The 15,991-nt window shown below is 52.3% G+C and overlaps 1 protein-coding gene across 1 annotated transcript in view; it reads left to right on the forward strand.

The window, feature by feature from the left end:
• The window catches only part of SEMA5B (semaphorin 5B), a 118,672-nt gene extending 104,576 nt beyond the window's left edge, over window positions 1–14,096 (forward strand). The window contains exons 12-22 of the mRNA XM_035000016.1: window positions 7,991–8,108; window positions 8,248–8,429; window positions 9,633–9,776; window positions 9,985–10,132; window positions 10,239–10,464; window positions 10,669–10,887; window positions 11,325–11,495; window positions 11,599–11,748; window positions 12,077–12,121; window positions 12,567–12,772; window positions 13,003–14,096. Of these exons, the coding sequence (XP_034855907.1) occupies window positions 7,991–8,108; window positions 8,248–8,429; window positions 9,633–9,776; window positions 9,985–10,132; window positions 10,239–10,464; window positions 10,669–10,887; window positions 11,325–11,495; window positions 11,599–11,748; window positions 12,077–12,121; window positions 12,567–12,772; window positions 13,003–13,161 (1,768 nt within the window). The 3' untranslated portion in view covers window positions 13,162–14,096. The remainder of the gene's footprint in view (window positions 1–7,990; window positions 8,109–8,247; window positions 8,430–9,632; window positions 9,777–9,984; window positions 10,133–10,238; window positions 10,465–10,668; window positions 10,888–11,324; window positions 11,496–11,598; window positions 11,749–12,076; window positions 12,122–12,566; window positions 12,773–13,002) is intronic.
• The last annotated feature ends 1,895 nt before the right edge of the window (window positions 14,097–15,991 follow it).

Genomic DNA, 15,991 nt, shown 5'->3' on the forward strand with positions numbered 1-15,991 from the left:
GACGGTCTGCATAAACCACTTATTGCCTGGGGGAAGGGTGTGCTTTAGCAAAATGAGGGGGCTGTTGCTATCCCTTTTGTCAGCCCCAAAGCGAGGGCCTGTCAGCCATCTCTAGCTTACTTGATTGCGTCTCAGTCCCTTTAATTCAGAGAAAGATCTTTATCTTTGAACCCACAGGACTTACTACCCAGATGTGTGGGGAGCTAGGACAGGATGCTCTGAGTTGGCGCCAGATTTTTGCTTTTCTTCCTTCCTGACTTAGAAGAGGCAGAGGCCTGGCTTGGGTCGGGTGGAGATGAGGAACCAGGTGGAGCTGTTGGTTGTATTTGCTTCCCAACTGCTGCTGAGACCTTAGCTTCAAGTGGATTCACGAGTTTGGCAATCATGGCACTTGGCGTCTCAGGGGGAACACAAAAGCCTATTCCAAAGCCAAATGGAAATGTATCTCCGATTCCTACTACGTGAAGCTCTCCCAAGCTGTGCCCCCTCGTTTTTGAGATACTCAAAAGCCGCCTTAGCTGGCGTAGTCACAGCCACATGGGCTCCTGTGGCCTTTGCAACACAGAAGCCTCCTGGCCGTGCCCATCTGTCCTTGAGAACTGAGAGACAAATGGTACCCCTGCTGCCAAGGGTTGTCCTCCGGCCCCTGTGGGGTGTGCCGAGCGCTGGGCAGAGGGCCGGAGGGCCGGGGAGGAGGCGGGAGGGTCACGGTGTGGCAGCTGGGGAGGAAGAAAGGGAGAGCAGTGCGCAGACACTCAGGTCCCCTCGGCCCCAGCGCATAGCTCTAGCAGCAAACCACCAACGTGTACTGAGCCCTACCGTGCTCGGAGCGCTTTGCAGGGCGGTGGAGGTGAGAGAAGGGGGGCAAGATGAAATGGGCCCAGAACACTCTCATTTCCCTTGGCGCTGTGGATGTCTGGCTGGAGAGAGAAACCTGGGCCCGTAGTGGACGTGTGGGGAGAGACAGTGGGGCATTGTAGGTGAGGCCCCCCGTGGCTGAATTGGACGCGCCTGGGCTTCTCCCTCAGCTCCATCATCTGCTAGCTACACGATCCTGAGCAAGCTACTTATCCTTTCGAGCTTTCTCCTCAGGGGAAAATAGGAGGAAATTGTGATGGAGCAAATGATAGTTCATTCTGGCAGAGTTGTTATAAGGATTGGGAATTCTATTCATGATGTGCTCATGCGTGGTAACTAGCGTCCTTAGTTCCTTCGTATTTCCACAAATGCATGTCAGGGCCCTGCAGCCTCCTGGGCTCTCTGCAGTCTCAGCACCTGTGACATGGACTACAGGCAGCACGACTTGGCACGAATCGCAGGCTATCTGCTGATGGCGTTTCCCCCGTATCTTGTGTTCTTTAACTCTTGTGTTGTTTTTTTTTTAAGATTTTATTTATTCATTTGAGACAGAGAGATACAAAGAGAGAGAGCATGAGCAGGGGGAGAGGCAGAGGGAGAAGCAGGCTCCCCGCTGAGCCAGGAGCCAGATGTGGGGCTCGATTCCAGGACCCTGGGATCATAACCTGAGCTGAAGGCAGACGCTCAACCATCCGAGCCACCCAGGCACCCCTCTTGTATTGTTTTTAAACTTTGCACATAGTCTTGTTCTTTAGGAGCTTGTAAATCCTTGAAGGCAAACCCACTATCCCAATACTTTTTAGACTTCACCTGGGGGCCATGCCCAGCCTAAGGCACAAAGTGGCCTTCCACACAGGACTGATCCTTAAGCTCACTGATCATTTGGCCTGAGAGGAGGTTGGTGCAGGAGAAGGGAGGGGAATGGGACCGAGGCCAGCTGGGAATGCCAAGGGAGGATTGGATCTGAACCTTTGCCTGTGGGCACTGAAGTGGTCTTTGAGCGGGGGAGTGGAGTGAGAGGCAGCGTGAATAGGTGTTTGACAAAGATCAATCAGACAGTGGTGAGCGACATTGTCAAGGGGCAGAGGGTTGGCCAGTGTGAGCTAGTGTGGCTCCGGGCCAGATATGAAGTAATGGGGTCTGCAGTGGAACCAGAGAAAGGAAGATGCCGGGACATTGCCCCGCTCGCATGATGCTTCAGAGAAGGGACAGGGAGGTTGCGTCGTGTGGCCAGGTGGAATAGCAGGGTAGAAAGAGGTCAGTTTGGAGTCTGATACTTTCACCCTATTTGGACTCCTGAATTTGGGATAAGAGCGCTTGACATGTACAGTGAGATGCTGCTGTAAGGCTCTAGGTGGTCTGAAAATGTGAGGTCTCATGATTGCAAAGTTAATAAAATGACCAGAGTGAGGCTGTGTAGCCACCAATCTGTGCACCCCAGAGTCTGGAAGCCAACTATCACACTATATCAGAATTTGTGCTGTTGGGGGGCGGGTTGTCATAGGGTTTTACTGTGTCCTAAGATCGACATTTCATGCTTTTCCCCCTCATTCCTTCCAAAGCTGGCAGGAGGATGAGGGTGGATTGGCAGAGTCCTTTCAGGCCCCCCTCCACTGCCCAGAATCCAGGGGCTTGTCTCCAGCCCCCTCCTTTCGCTCAGGCAAATCTCAGCCCCGTGGGACATAATTAGGACCCTGGCCTGGCCAGAGAGAGATCAGGGCTCACAAGAGGTGGGGCAGAGGGAATAAGCTGCTGCCTGGCTCTACAAAGCAAGTGTTTTATGCGTGAACACTCCCTCCCTCCTTCCATCATGCCTTTCACGCTGCACTGGAGGGGGCGTGGGGGTGTCTACACCAGTTCACTCAAGAAGGTGGCTCGGAGAGTCTCCTCCCAACCTCTCTCCCTGATAGGAAATCTGGCCCTCATCTTAAATGATGGCCACTTGCTCCCAGGCTCCACCTTGGACAGCTCCCATTGTGCTACTGTTGCTACCGGGTGCTGGAATCCACCCGCTTTCAACTTCCACCATCCGTCTCTGTCCTGCCTCCCGGCACATGGAATGAACCTGTTCCCTTTTGTAATGGCTGCTTGAGACACTGCAGTAAAAAAGACATGATGATATATTATTGGTCTAAAGGCTGCTTTTATGAAAGAAACTCTCAACTGCTACCCATTCTTACAGTCAGACACGCTTTAATTCTCTCCTTGGAGCTTTAATTTTAAGAACATTCCCTGCTCTGTAAGCTTTGGAGTGGTCTTTGGCCCAAAGCCGCGAATGTGGGCAGGAGGAGAGCTCAAGCATTGGCTCCAGGGGAGTCGTGTAAGCCCCGTCAGGCGGCCAGGGCCAGGGGAGGGCAGGGCAGGTGTGTCTGTGGAGAATCTGGTCTCTTTCTTGTCTGGGGGAACTGAGAGCAGGGTGAGAGGGTGAGGGAGCCTGAGTGGGGGTGCTGGGGCCAGCATCCACTCCGGCTTTTCTTCCCTCCTTTCCTATTCTGTCACGGATTGGAAAGACAAGGCACTTCATCTCTTGGCTTGGGAACCCTGACCAACGTGGCCTGGAACAGCAATGCTCAACCATGCTATTCTTTAGAATCACCTAGGGAGCGTTTAAAAGATTCCAGCCTACTTTGGTCCGTAAAGCCCAGATATAGGTGGGTTTTTTATTTTGTTTGCTAAAGCTTTTTAAAAGATCACTAGGAGATTCTAATTTGCAGTCAAAACTGGGAACAATTTTTCTAGGACTGGTTATTTTTCTTTACAGTCTTTTAAAAAAAATTTTATTTTAATTCCAGTAAGTTAACAGTGTTATATTAGTTTCAGGTGTACAATATAGTGTGATTCAACAATTCTATACATCATTACTCAGTGCTTATCATGATAAGTATACTCTTAATCCCCTTCACCTGTTTCACTCATCTTCCCACCCACCTCCCCTCTGATAAACTTTATTTTATTTTATTTTTTATTTTTTATTTTTTTATTATTATGTTATGTTAATCACCATACATTACATCATTAGTTTTTGATGTAGTGTACCATGATTCATTGTTTGTGCACAACACCCAGTGCTCCATGCAGAACGTGCCCTTTTTAATATCCATCACCAGGCTAACCAATCCTCCCACCCCCTCCTCTCTAGAACCCTCAGTTTGTTTTTCAGAGTCCATCATCTCTCATGTTTCATCTCCCCCTCCGATTTCCCCCCCTTCATTCTTCCCCTCCTGCTATCTTCTTCTTTATTTTTTTTTAAACATATAATGTATTATTTGTTTCAGAGGTACAGATCTGTGATTCAACAGTCTTGCACAATTCACAGCGCTCACCATAGTACATACCCTCCCCAATGTCTATCACCCAGCCACCCCATCCCTCCCCCCCCACCACTCCAGCAACCCTCAGTTTGTTTCCTGAGATTAAGATTTCCTCATATCAGTGAGGTCATATGATACATGTCTTTCTCTAATTGACTTATTTCACTCAGCAAAACACTCTCCAGTTCCATCCACATCGTTGCAAATGGCAAGATTTCATTCCTTTTGATGGCTGCATAATATTCCATTGTATATATATACCACATCTTCTTTATCCATTCATCTGTCGATGGACATCTTGGCTCTTTCCACAGTCTGACTATTGTGGACATTGCTGCTATAAACATCGGGGTGCATGTACCCCTTCAGATCTCTACATTTGTATCTTTGGGGTAAATACCCAGTAGTGCAATTGCTGGGTCATATGGTAGCTCTATTTTCAACTTTTTGAGGAACCTCCATACTGTTTTCCAGAGTGGCTGCACCAGCTTGCATTCCCACCAACAGTGTAGGAGGGTTCCCTTTCTCCACATCCCTGCCAACATCTGTCGTTTCCTGACTTGTTAATTTTAGCCATTCTGACTGGTGTGAGGTGATATCTCATTGAGGTTTTGATTTGGATTTCCCTGATGCCAAGCGACGTTGAGCACTTTTTCATGTGTCTGTTGGCCATTTGGATGTCTTCTTTGGAAAAATGTCTGTTCATGTCTTCTGCCCATTTCTTAATTGGATCATTTGTTCTTTGGATGTTGAGTTTAAGAAGTTCTTTATAGATTTTGGATACTAGCCCTTTATCTGATATGTCATTTGCAAATATCTTCTCCCATTCTGTCAGTTGTCTTTTGGTTTTGTTGACTGTTTCTTTTGCTGTGCAAAAGTTTTTTATCTTGATGAGGTCCCAATAGTTCATTTTTGCCCTTGCTTCCCTTGCCTTTGGCGATGTTTCTAGGAAGAAGTTGCTGTGGCTGAGGTCGAAGAGGTTGCTGCCTGTGTTCTCCTTTAGGATTTTGATGGACTCCTTAGACCCTAGATGAAAGAAGTAGCATGAGGCAAAATTGCATTCCTCCAGAATCTTCTGCTTTTATCTTGTACAAACTGATTCAAATTTTCTGCTCTTTTCCATTTTCTCTACTGGCAGACATTTGTTTTTGATGAATAGAATTTTATTTATTAGTATTATTAGTAGTATAGCCCTATTCATGGCTCTCTTTCATTTAATTCCTGTTGTCTCTAAAGTGCCATATCAGCTGCTTCTGGAGTTTGATACTGCCTTCTGAGAGCTGAGGGAAATACCCTCAGGAGCGGGCTTCATTGAGTTCTGATTGGCTGGATTTGGTGGCAGCAAATTTGGTCCAAATGTCAGCCAGAGAGCAGAAGCTCAAAACCACATGTTGCTGGGACTACTTTGCATATGCGCTGTATCTAGTACCATGGTGTCTAGTTTGATGCATTCTGCTGGTGAAACACCCCCAAATCAAACCATTGGTCCCAGATGAAAATATGAACACACTTATATTGTACAATTTACAATTGTACTTGAGTGAATAAAATGGAAACGGATTCTTGAGTAACAGATGAGCATTCTGGATTCCCGGGCGGGCCAGAGGGTACTTGCTGGGGTCCAGCAAGGCCCTTGCCCATGAAGCCCCAGGCATCACCTCCCTTAAATGAGGTCACGGGCTGCCTGAGCAAGGGGCAGCATTATCTTCTTCAGCCTCCTCTGGCAACAAGGGGAAGCCCCACCCCCTTCTTTGTGAGCTCTCTCATATAACCTCATTTGTCTTTGGAACCTCACTGAAAATAAAGAACTCACCTGACAGGAGACTCTCCTTAAAGCTTCGTGAGGAAAGAAGGATTCTATCCTGGAAACACCAAAAGGAGAAAACGTTTGACTCTTTCATGTATTCCTTTAACCCTTGACATCCTTGCCCCTTTGGCCCATCAAAAATCCCTCTGCAGAGTCATGTCATGGTGTGGACTCCCCCACCTCCTTGCAGCCTAGCACCTCCTTTACCTGAAGCCTTTTCTGCTTCCTGGCCTCCAATTTCTGCTCCTCCATTCCCAGTGCTCTCTCTGGACCCTTTCTTGCAGGCCCACTGCTGTGGAGCAGCCAAGCCTGGTAAAAGGGTTGGAAGTTGGGAAAAGGAGGCAGAAGAGACCCAGGGTATCCCCTGGGGTTGGCAGTGAGTTCCCCCAGGCAGAGGGAACTTCCTTCAGGCTCCAGAATCTGATACTCTATTTACTGAGCAATGAACAGCAAATCATGATTCCATAATTTCCATACTCTTTTTCTCCTCCTTCAAGTCTTACTGGTAGAGATTTAATTGTTTTAAAAGTTTTGTTTATTTGATTATTTATTTTTAGTAATCTCCACACCCAAAGTGGGGCTCAAACTCATGACCCTGAGATCAAGCATCACACACTCTTTTGACTGAACCAGCCAGGCGCCCCCGGATTTAACTTGTTGTTGTTGTTGTTGTTGTTGTTAAAAACTGTAAAAGGATGGGACGTCTGGGTGACTCAGTCGGTTAAAGTCTGCCTTCAGCTCAGGTCATGATCTCACGGTCCTGGGATGGAGTCTCACATTGGGCTCCTTGCTCAGCGGTAGCCTGCTTCTCCCTCTGCCTGTTTCTCTCCCTGCTTGTGCGCTCCCTCTCTCTCTGACAAATAAATAAAATCTTTAAAAGAAAAACCGTAAAGGATAAAATGAATAAGTCTGAAGGAGAAAGGGAAGAGAGGAGCCCTAGAATGTGAGAAGTGGAGGCATTTGGGGCATTCATTGGAGTGTGAACCATTACCTTCTCTGGGTCACTGCAGATAGACCAGCCCTGAGGGCCCGGGAAAGGGGACACGGGACGTTGACCCCTCTCTTGGCAGCCTGCGCTCATTCTCATGATGCTGACGCACTAGACTCTGGTTCCTGCTCCTGAGCAGCACAGGCATGTGGATGCCCTCAGAGGCCCCGGACTATGCCTCGGTGTCCCCTGTGTTTTGAGGCATGGGCCTCTGTTCACTCAGTGGGCGAAGTCAGACTCCCAGCTGGGAGGCAAGAGCATGGTGGAAGAATCGTGGTTAAGAAGTCTAAGCTCCTAAAAAAAAAAAAATGAAAATGAAGTCTAGGCTCTAGCCCCGGCTCTGCCATGTGTAATCTGTGTGATCTGGGGGGAACTCCTCTTCGCTCTCTGTGGCTGTTTCTTCCTTTATACAACAAAAAGGTTGTATTGCAGATCCCAGTAATTCTCAACTTGGCTCCCATTAGAATCACCTAGGAGTTTTTAAAACCTCCCCACCCCCCAGAGACTTTTGTATGGGTGGGGGCAGGTATCAGTATTTTCTAAAAGCTTCTTTAGTGATTCCAATGTGCAGCCAGGGTGGGGAGAACCACTGGGCCAGACTGTCCCTAATCCATCACTAATGTTTTATGGCTCTATTATCATCATGTCTGACAGAGAGGCACTACTTCCTTGGATTTCTATTCACCACATCTTCTCCTGTGGCCCTAGATGAGGAGCATGGGGCACCCAGGCTTGGGGAAGGCAAGGTTAAGAGTGTGGGCTCTGGAAGGCAAGGGTTTGAGTCCTTGTTCAGCTCTCTGGGTTTCCTCCATGTAACATGAGGATGATGACAGTACCTTCTGCCCTGGGTTGTTGTATTAAATTAATTCATGCTTGTAAAGTGTTTAAAATGATTCCCGGCACACAGGAAGTGTTCAATGAGCTTAGTTATTACTGTGGAGGGCAACTGGATGGATAAGGGCACCAGAGGGGGCGAGTGAGGCTGGGAGGCCCTCAGGCTTGAGTCTCAGGACCTCTGTCTGGCAGGGCGTGCCTAGGGGCCCGGGACCCATACTGCGGCTGGGACGAGAAGCAGCAACGTTGCAGCACGCTTGAGGACAGTTCCAACATGAGCCTCTGGACCCAGAACATAACAGCGTGTCCTGTGAGAACCCTTTCATGCGCCCCACCTGGGACCTCGCCCCGATTCAGGCTGTGACTCTCCATCAGTATCCCCATGTCCCCTGGGACTTGGTGCCTTCCCTGTCCCTGCCTCGTGTGACCTGTTTGATGTGTATCTGCAGGTGCGAAATGTGACTCAGGATGGGGGCTTCGGCCAGTGGTCACCATGGCAACCATGTGAGCACTTAGATGGGGACAATTCAGGATCTTGCCTGTGTCGGGCCCGAGCCTGTGACTCCCCCCGACCCCGCTGTGGGGGCCGAGACTGCCTGGGGCCAGCCATCCACATCGCCAACTGTTCCAGGTATGTGGGGATACGGGACTTGGATGGCGGCTGCCTTGACCTGGGGGGGGGGGGGCGCGCGCGAATAGAGGAAATGGGGCATCCCCAGGCAGGTGTTCCTGCAAAGGGACAGAAACCACTCCAGAGCTGTGCAGGGGACTGGAGAGGTGGCTAAAATATGAGCCCTCCACTCTAGTGGGAGAGAAGTCTCTGCCTTGTGGGGGCTCTTGATACAAACAGGTAGGCTGGACAGGCATGGGAGTCACAGACCATAGCCTCAATAAGCCTTGCTGTTCCAAACACGAGGGACAGCATGGGGCGGTGGTCAAGTAGGCAGACCTGGTGCCAATCCTGGATTACCATCGTCTGGAGGTATGACCTTGGACTCTCTTAAAATCACTCCATTCTATACATGTGTATTGGTTTAACTGTCAAAACAACCTCATGGGGTAGGAATACAATCATTATCCTTACTTTTTTTTTTTTTAAGATTTTATTTATTTATTTGACACAGAGAGAGAGACAGCGAGAGAGGGAACACAAGCAGGGGGAGTGGGAGAGGGAGAAGCAGGCTTCCTGAGGAGCAGGGAGCCCGATGCGGGGCTCAGTGTGGGGCTCCATCCCAGGACCCTGGGATCATGACCTGAGCCAAAGGCAGACGCTTAATGACTGAGCCACCCAGGCGCCCCCATTATCCTTACTTTAAAGATGAGTTTTATGAGGCACCGAAATTTTCAGTAACTTGTCCAGGCTCATATAGCCAGTAAGTGATAGAACCAAAACTTGAAAATTGGAGTCAAAGTAGACAACAGTGAATGGTGTCTGAGGTTGGAGCAAAGCATGGGGTGTTGTAGAACAGGGAAGAGAGAATGGGATTGAGTGCAAGGGTTGGACAACCAAGAAGGATGAACAAAGGTTGCATATTGCAAAGGCAACTGGAGCCCTTTCTAGAGAATGTGTCCTTTTGCCCCACAAGTATCTCCATGCCCCGGGTCCTACCTCTATACCCTTAGCCCTGAGCACAGCCTGATATATGGGGAAAGGCTCTCAACACATGTTTGAGGAATGAATGAACACAGGAACGAATAAACAGCCGGCCTGGTTGGGAGCTGCCATTTCCCGTATCACTGACAATAATATAAAATCCACCTGCCTAGCTATAGATAGATCTGAGTAGCTAGGACTCGGAGGATCATCTGTCCCTGTCCCCTCTGACCCCACCAGGAACGGAGCGTGGACCCCGTGGTCCTCGTGGGCCCTGTGCAGCACGTCCTGTGGGATCGGATTCCAGGTGCGGCAGCGAAGTTGCAGCAACCCCGCTCCCCGCCACGGGGGCCGCATCTGCGTGGGCAAGAGCCGCGAGGAGCGGTGAGCGAGCGTGTGGCCAGGTTTCTGAGACAAGCTAGCCCTGCAGCCCCAGACTTGCCGGGCCCCCTAGAAAGTGGCCTGGATTCTCCGAGTGAGCCGGTGGACTCTTGTCCTTCCCAGGCTTGCACTCCCAGGGACCTCTTGTTAAGGAAGGGGGTGCCTGCTCCCTAGTGCGATGACCGCTCCCCCCACACACCCTTCCCCGCAGGTTCTGTAACGAAAACACGCCCTGCCCGGTGCCCATCTTCTGGGCGTCGTGGGGCTCCTGGAGCAAGTGCAGCAGCAACTGTGGGGGCGGCGTGCAATCGCGGCGGCGGTCCTGTGAGAACGGCAACTCCTGCCCTGGCTGCGGCGTGGTGAGGCCCGATGAGGGCGCGCGGGCCGGAGGACCTGCCCCCACGGGAGGGCAGGCGGGGGCCGGGGGCGCGGGCCCGCCACACAGCACCCGCTCCCATCCCGAAGGAGTTCAAGACGTGCAACCCCGAGGGCTGCCCGGAAGTGCGGCGCAACACGCCGTGGACGCCGTGGCTGCCCGTGAACGTGACTCAGGGCGGGGCGCGGCAGGAGCAGCGCTTCCGCTTCACGTGCCGCGCTCCCCTGCCGGACCCCCACGGCCTGCAGCTTGGCCGGAGGAGGACGGAGACCAGAACCTGCCCGGCGGACGGCTCGGGAGCCTGCGACACCGACGGTACAGCGCCTCGCCCCGCTCCCTCCCAGGCGCCGAGCGCTGGCGCGGGGCTGGGGGAGGCTGGGAGTCGGACGGGGCTACGGGGAGGGGGGGGGGGGGGTCAGTGGATCGTGTTTGGAAGAAGCCGGAGGCCTGTGGGGCAGGAGTGGGGCCGCTGGGTGTGCTCATCACTGAGGCCAGTCTCCCCACCCGTGCCCCACCCAGCCCTGGTGGAGGATCTCCTGCGCAGCGGGGGCACCTCCCCGCACTCGGTGAGCGGGGGCTGGGCTGCGTGGGGCCCGTGGTCGTCCTGCTCCCGGGACTGCGAGCTGGGCTTCCGCGTCCGCAAGAGAACGTGCACGAACCCGGAGCCCCGCAGCGGAGGCCTGCCATGCATAGGCGACGCCGCCGAGTACCAGGACTGTAACCACCAGGCTTGTCCAGGTGACCCCGCGCTTAGGGAACCCCCATCAAGGAGACTCCCTAGGCCACACCTCATGCCCAGACGACCAGTTCTTTTTGCCAACTCTGTACAGTGGGCCCTACAGCAAGTCTGTGGCCTGACCATGGACACAGCACCTTCTCCCACCGAGCAGGGCCTCTCCTCGTCTTCCTTGTCACTTTTTTCTCTCCCCTAATGGGTTAGCCAGATAAGAGGCTTGATCTGAGGTAGAGTTGGTTTTTGGTATCTCCTCTGCAGCCAGCATTTCCCCCTGCACCCCTCAGGAGGAAGGGGCAGTCCCTAACAGTGGGCTGAGGGCGGGTGCAGAGGATGGAGTCAGGGTGGTCCAGGGCAGAGTGGCCTAGCTGGGGATAGGGTAGAAGTGTCTTAGGCCCTGCCTGCACCTGCAGCCCCTTTCACACACCCTGTCCCCTTGCAGTGCGGGGTGCCTGGTCCTGCTGGACCTCCTGGTCCCCGTGCTCAGCCTCCTGTGGTGGAGGCCACTATCAACGCACACGTTCCTGCACCAGCCCCGCGCCCTCCCCAGGCGAGGACATCTGTCTTGGTCTGCACACAGAGGAGGCACTGTGTGCTACTCAGGCTTGCCCAGGTATGACGAACATCACGCCGGGGCTGGGGAGCCCCTTGGGTCCCTCTGAACTCCCTCAGGGGGTCTCAGGGCAGTTAACCTCATCCGAGTCCACAACCCACAGAAGGCTGGTCACCGTGGTCCGAGTGGAGTGCATGCACGGAGGACGGAGCCCAAAGCCGCAGCCGACACTGTGAAGAGCTGGTCCCAGGGCCCAGCGCCTGCACCGGAAACAGCAGCGAGAGCCGCCCCTGCCCCTACGGCGAGATTCCCGGTAGGTCCTTAAGCCAGCACCTTGGCACCAACCCTTCGCACCCTGGGCCCCCAGCTTCCTTCCCCTTCTGAAGAATCTTAGTGGGTCTAGGATGGAACACCAGGGTGGGAGGTGTGCATACTTTGGGCTTTTGCCCCTTCTTCTCTAGTGAATGGGCTGGCCCCTCTTAGAGACAAGGTCTGAGTGGGGACAGAGTGGAATGAAGGCCCCCAGACCACGTCCCACGCGGCTCAGTGCTGACCCAGGGACCCTCCTAGAGATATACCTAGCCCCAGAGGGACCCTTCTCTCCTCCCTGCCCCACACTCTCTCTGCTTGTCTTCCTGCAGTGATCCTGCCTGCCTCCAGCATGGAGGAGGCCACCAGCTGTGGAGGTAAAAGGACCCTGCCCACCTCGTGACGCTGTCTTTCCACCTCTCCTCCCCAAAGAGGAGACCAGCCCAACTCTGAAATCTGGAGTCTCTCCACTTCCTGCTCCAGAGAGACAAACCTTGCGGAGGTCCTGGCTGCTCTGGACCATGTATAGGGGGGCCTGGGAGGTTCCATCTCTGCCCCCCGGCTAGGAGGCAGTCATCGAGTCTGTATTCAAGAAGAGTCACCCAAGTCCACACCCTCTGGTTGCCTCCTCTGACCTAAACCACAGGTGTCCTGTGAGAGAGGCCCCTGGTGGCCGGCTGCCTGGCCTTCCTGTTTCCGTTGGGTCTGGCCTCAAAGCCCTTTCCTTTATGTCTCAGAGCCTCCTGTTGGGAGGCGGTCAGGAGTGGAGTCTCTGCTCTTCGTGGTGGCCCTTTCCTTACCATTTGCTTCCGCCTCTCCCAGGGTTCAGTCTCATCCACCTGGTAGCCACAGGCGTCTCCTGCTTCCTGGGCTCTGGGCTGCTGACCTTGGCCGTGTACCTGTCCTACCAGCACTGCCGGCGCCAGTCCCAGGAATCCACACTCGTCCACCCTGCCACCCCCAACCACCTGCACTACAAGGGTGGGGGCACCCCCAAGAACGAGAAGTACACACCCATGGAGTTCAAGGTGGGAGCCTTCATGTAGAGGCTGAGTGCAGGGTGAAGGGTGCCGTGGTTCTGGCCTGGAGCTGGGCGCAGCGGGGCTGGGCACTGAGGAGGGCGCAGGGTGCTGTGAACTGTGTCAGCGGCCAGAGTGTTTGCTCACTGACTGGTTCCTGACAGCCTTGCCCTGGCCCGTCGCCTTCCCCCGCCCCCCTCCCTTACCCCTTCCTCTCCGGTTCCTTCCTTCCTCCACAGACCCTGAACAAGAATAACCTGATCCCCGATGACAGAGCCAGTTTCTACCCATTGCAGCAGACCAATGTATACACAACCACCTACTATCCCAGCCCACTGAACAAACACAGCTTCCGGCCTGAGGCCTCACCTGGACAACGGTGCTTCCCCAACAGCTGATAACACTGTCCTGGGGACTTGGGCTCCTTGCCTTCTTAAGGCACAGAGCAGGTGGAAATGGGACGGTGGAGCCAGTTTGGTTTTCTCCTTCTGCACCTGGCCAAGAACTTGCCGCCTTGCCTGTGGGGGTCCCATCCGACTTCAAAGAGCTCTGGCTGGCGGTGACCATGGGGGAGAGGGCTGGCTTCAGGCTGGCACATGGCTGGAGTTCCAGCTCAGCCCAGGTCTCTCATGGCCTCCTTGCGACCCACTACCGTGCTGATCTCCCCTGCCGTGTCTGGGCTGTGGACCTACTGGGCATGCGAGGAACTGGAGAGTGGAGATGACTGAGCAGGCTCTTAGGTTCGGGCTGGAAATGATGCTCCTGTGGCCCTCACGGGCCGAGGCTGTCCCTCTCTGGCTGGCCCCAGGAAGGGCCTGGGATCTACCCTGATCATCTGTGAGAGGAACTAAGCAAATGGCCCCAGAAGCTCTGGATTCTCCGCCCAGGGCCGGGCCACTATGGTGCTGCCCCAGTGTGACCTGGGGACCAAGGCTGGCCCAGCTTGTCCACCTTTGCCTAGCAGTCTGTACTTTGCCCAGGGACATCCTTCTGGTCAGAGGCAGTGAGGGCTGGGGACTGAAGATTGATCTTTGCTAAGAAGCCCTTTAGTCTGGGCTGGGACAGGCTTCAGCTTTGCCCTCAGAATGCAGGAAAGGTGGTCCAAGAGAAAGGGAGGCAGGAGTCCACCCTCTGTGCCGCTGTGGAGACTGTCTTCCAGTCGCTGCTCAGTAGAGCTGTTGGCTGAGACCTGCTTGGGAGTCTCAGGCCCTTCATCTGTTCAGGAACGCGCACACACGCACACACACACACACCCTCAACATGCTACAGCAACAAAAAGGATGTTGGGCTGTGGCATTATTAATTAAAGATGATATCTGGTCTCCAAATGTAATTCTTTGTGTGTATGTGTGTGGGCTCCTCTTGGCGTGGGCTAGTCAAGCAGAGCATTGCACTGGGGTAATAGATGGTCTTCTCAGGGTGGAGGGAATGATCCACATAGAATTGGATTTTCATAGAGGGTATCTTCCCACTTGTGAGAATATGTGCATACACACATGTTGCTCCAAACCTTTTTAGGGACAAATTCTCAAGTAGGGACACAAGGTACACACCAAAGGCAACACGACTGGAGATTTTTCTGCCTGGTCCCTTAGCAGCTCTTCTAGGCAATAGCTCCAGAATGGAAATGCGTGAGTCCAACAGGGGAGTATTGATGAGGGTTATTTTATGAGGTATTTATAAGGCTAAGTTTAATAAAAACCAAAACTGACTGAAAAAAATGAATAAACTGGTGAAGTGGGAGAAGCCCAATATAGTTTTTTGCTGGATTAAGTAAAAATAACCTCGAAGCCTCAGCCCACCAAGTCACAAATGAGTGGATGGACATGTTAAATTCAAAGAGCAATTTCCCAACTTAATTGGCTGGATCAATTCTCCTAGGACTCCCAGCGAATCCTACATGTAGGTCAGGCTTTAAAGTCTGTGATCCTAGTGGGGAGGAGGAGGACTGGAGCATTCCTGGCCCCGCCTGAGTCCTGGAATCCCTGTGCTCACTGGGACGAAGGAAGTAGCAGTGTCCTCAGGCCAGGGTAGAGCCTGATCAGAGAGAGCTCCAGAGACCTATGAGTACTTCTGCTTTGGGATTTCTCACTGGGTTCCTGTTAATGAGTCCAGAGCTTATGGGAATTTGTGGGGTGTTAGATCTTGGGGTCTCTGATTCTCTTAGACCTGGTAGAGGCAGTGAAGCTTAAGAGTGTTCAAGGGCCCAGGGCCTACTTCATAAGGGCCACTTATATGTCCAAGTGGAGGGACTGGACAGGTCTGTAGGAAGTAGTAATGGAGAATACCTAGCTAATGCTCACCCCTATTGACTGGAATGGCATCAGTGGGAATGAAAACCTGTGGCTGCAGTGGCAAAACACCACACACACCACACTGAATTCTCTTTTTATAAAAAAAAACTTGTGCCTTTGGACGCATGATCATCAGATTGCATTAAGGGATCCACACTGCATGCAAATTAGCTTGCATGGTTGGCAAAGGCTGCACCCACGGATGAGGAAGCCAAGAATGTCCTCCCTGGAGGCTGTGTTCTCTCCAACAGGTGCCTGAGGCCACATGGATGGCTGCATAGTGTCAGGAAGATGAGGTATGAAAGAAGAGGGGGCTTCTTAGGCCCAACTGGCTCATAAAAAGAGGAAGGGAAATGCAGGATTGGGTTCTCTAGGCCTTGTTGGGCCTTTTTGTCTTTGGATAACTCTGTGTGTGTGTTTTCTTATTATTAAAGTGATACATGTTTATTGTAGAAAATTTGGAGGATACAGGAAACCAAAAATATAAACACAGTTATAGGTAAAAACCAAGGCAGAGACTTAGGGATTTTAAATGGTGGTGTGAAGACATTTCTTCTCTCAACATCACTCCAAAAGTAAAGAGGACAAAAAACAAAAGCTATCACTATTTTCAATCAAACTAGGATGCAACTATAATCCCAAATCATAATACATGAACACAGAAAGCAGAGGAACAGCAATCATCTGGAAGAATGGGTATGGGTCAAACCTAAGCACCCAAGCAATTTCAGAAAGAATCAGAAATTGGAAGACCTGGTATCAGGGAAGGTGAGGTTAAGGTGGGAGCCTAAAAAGGAGGTGGTGGTTGAAAATCCATGTGTAAGCTTCAGCTAGACCCTCAAGATGACTTCATTCTCTAGACTTAAAGGTAAGTCACTACTCCTTTGCCTCCACAGGGGACAATAAGTATGTTCCCTTGGGACACTGAACCAGA

Source organism: Mirounga leonina, unplaced genomic scaffold (genome assembly GCF_011800145.1).
Source record: "Mirounga leonina isolate KUSES-001 unplaced genomic scaffold, KU_Mleo_1.0 Mir_115, whole genome shotgun sequence".
Taxonomy (NCBI): Eukaryota; Metazoa; Chordata; class Mammalia; order Carnivora; family Phocidae; genus Mirounga; species Mirounga leonina.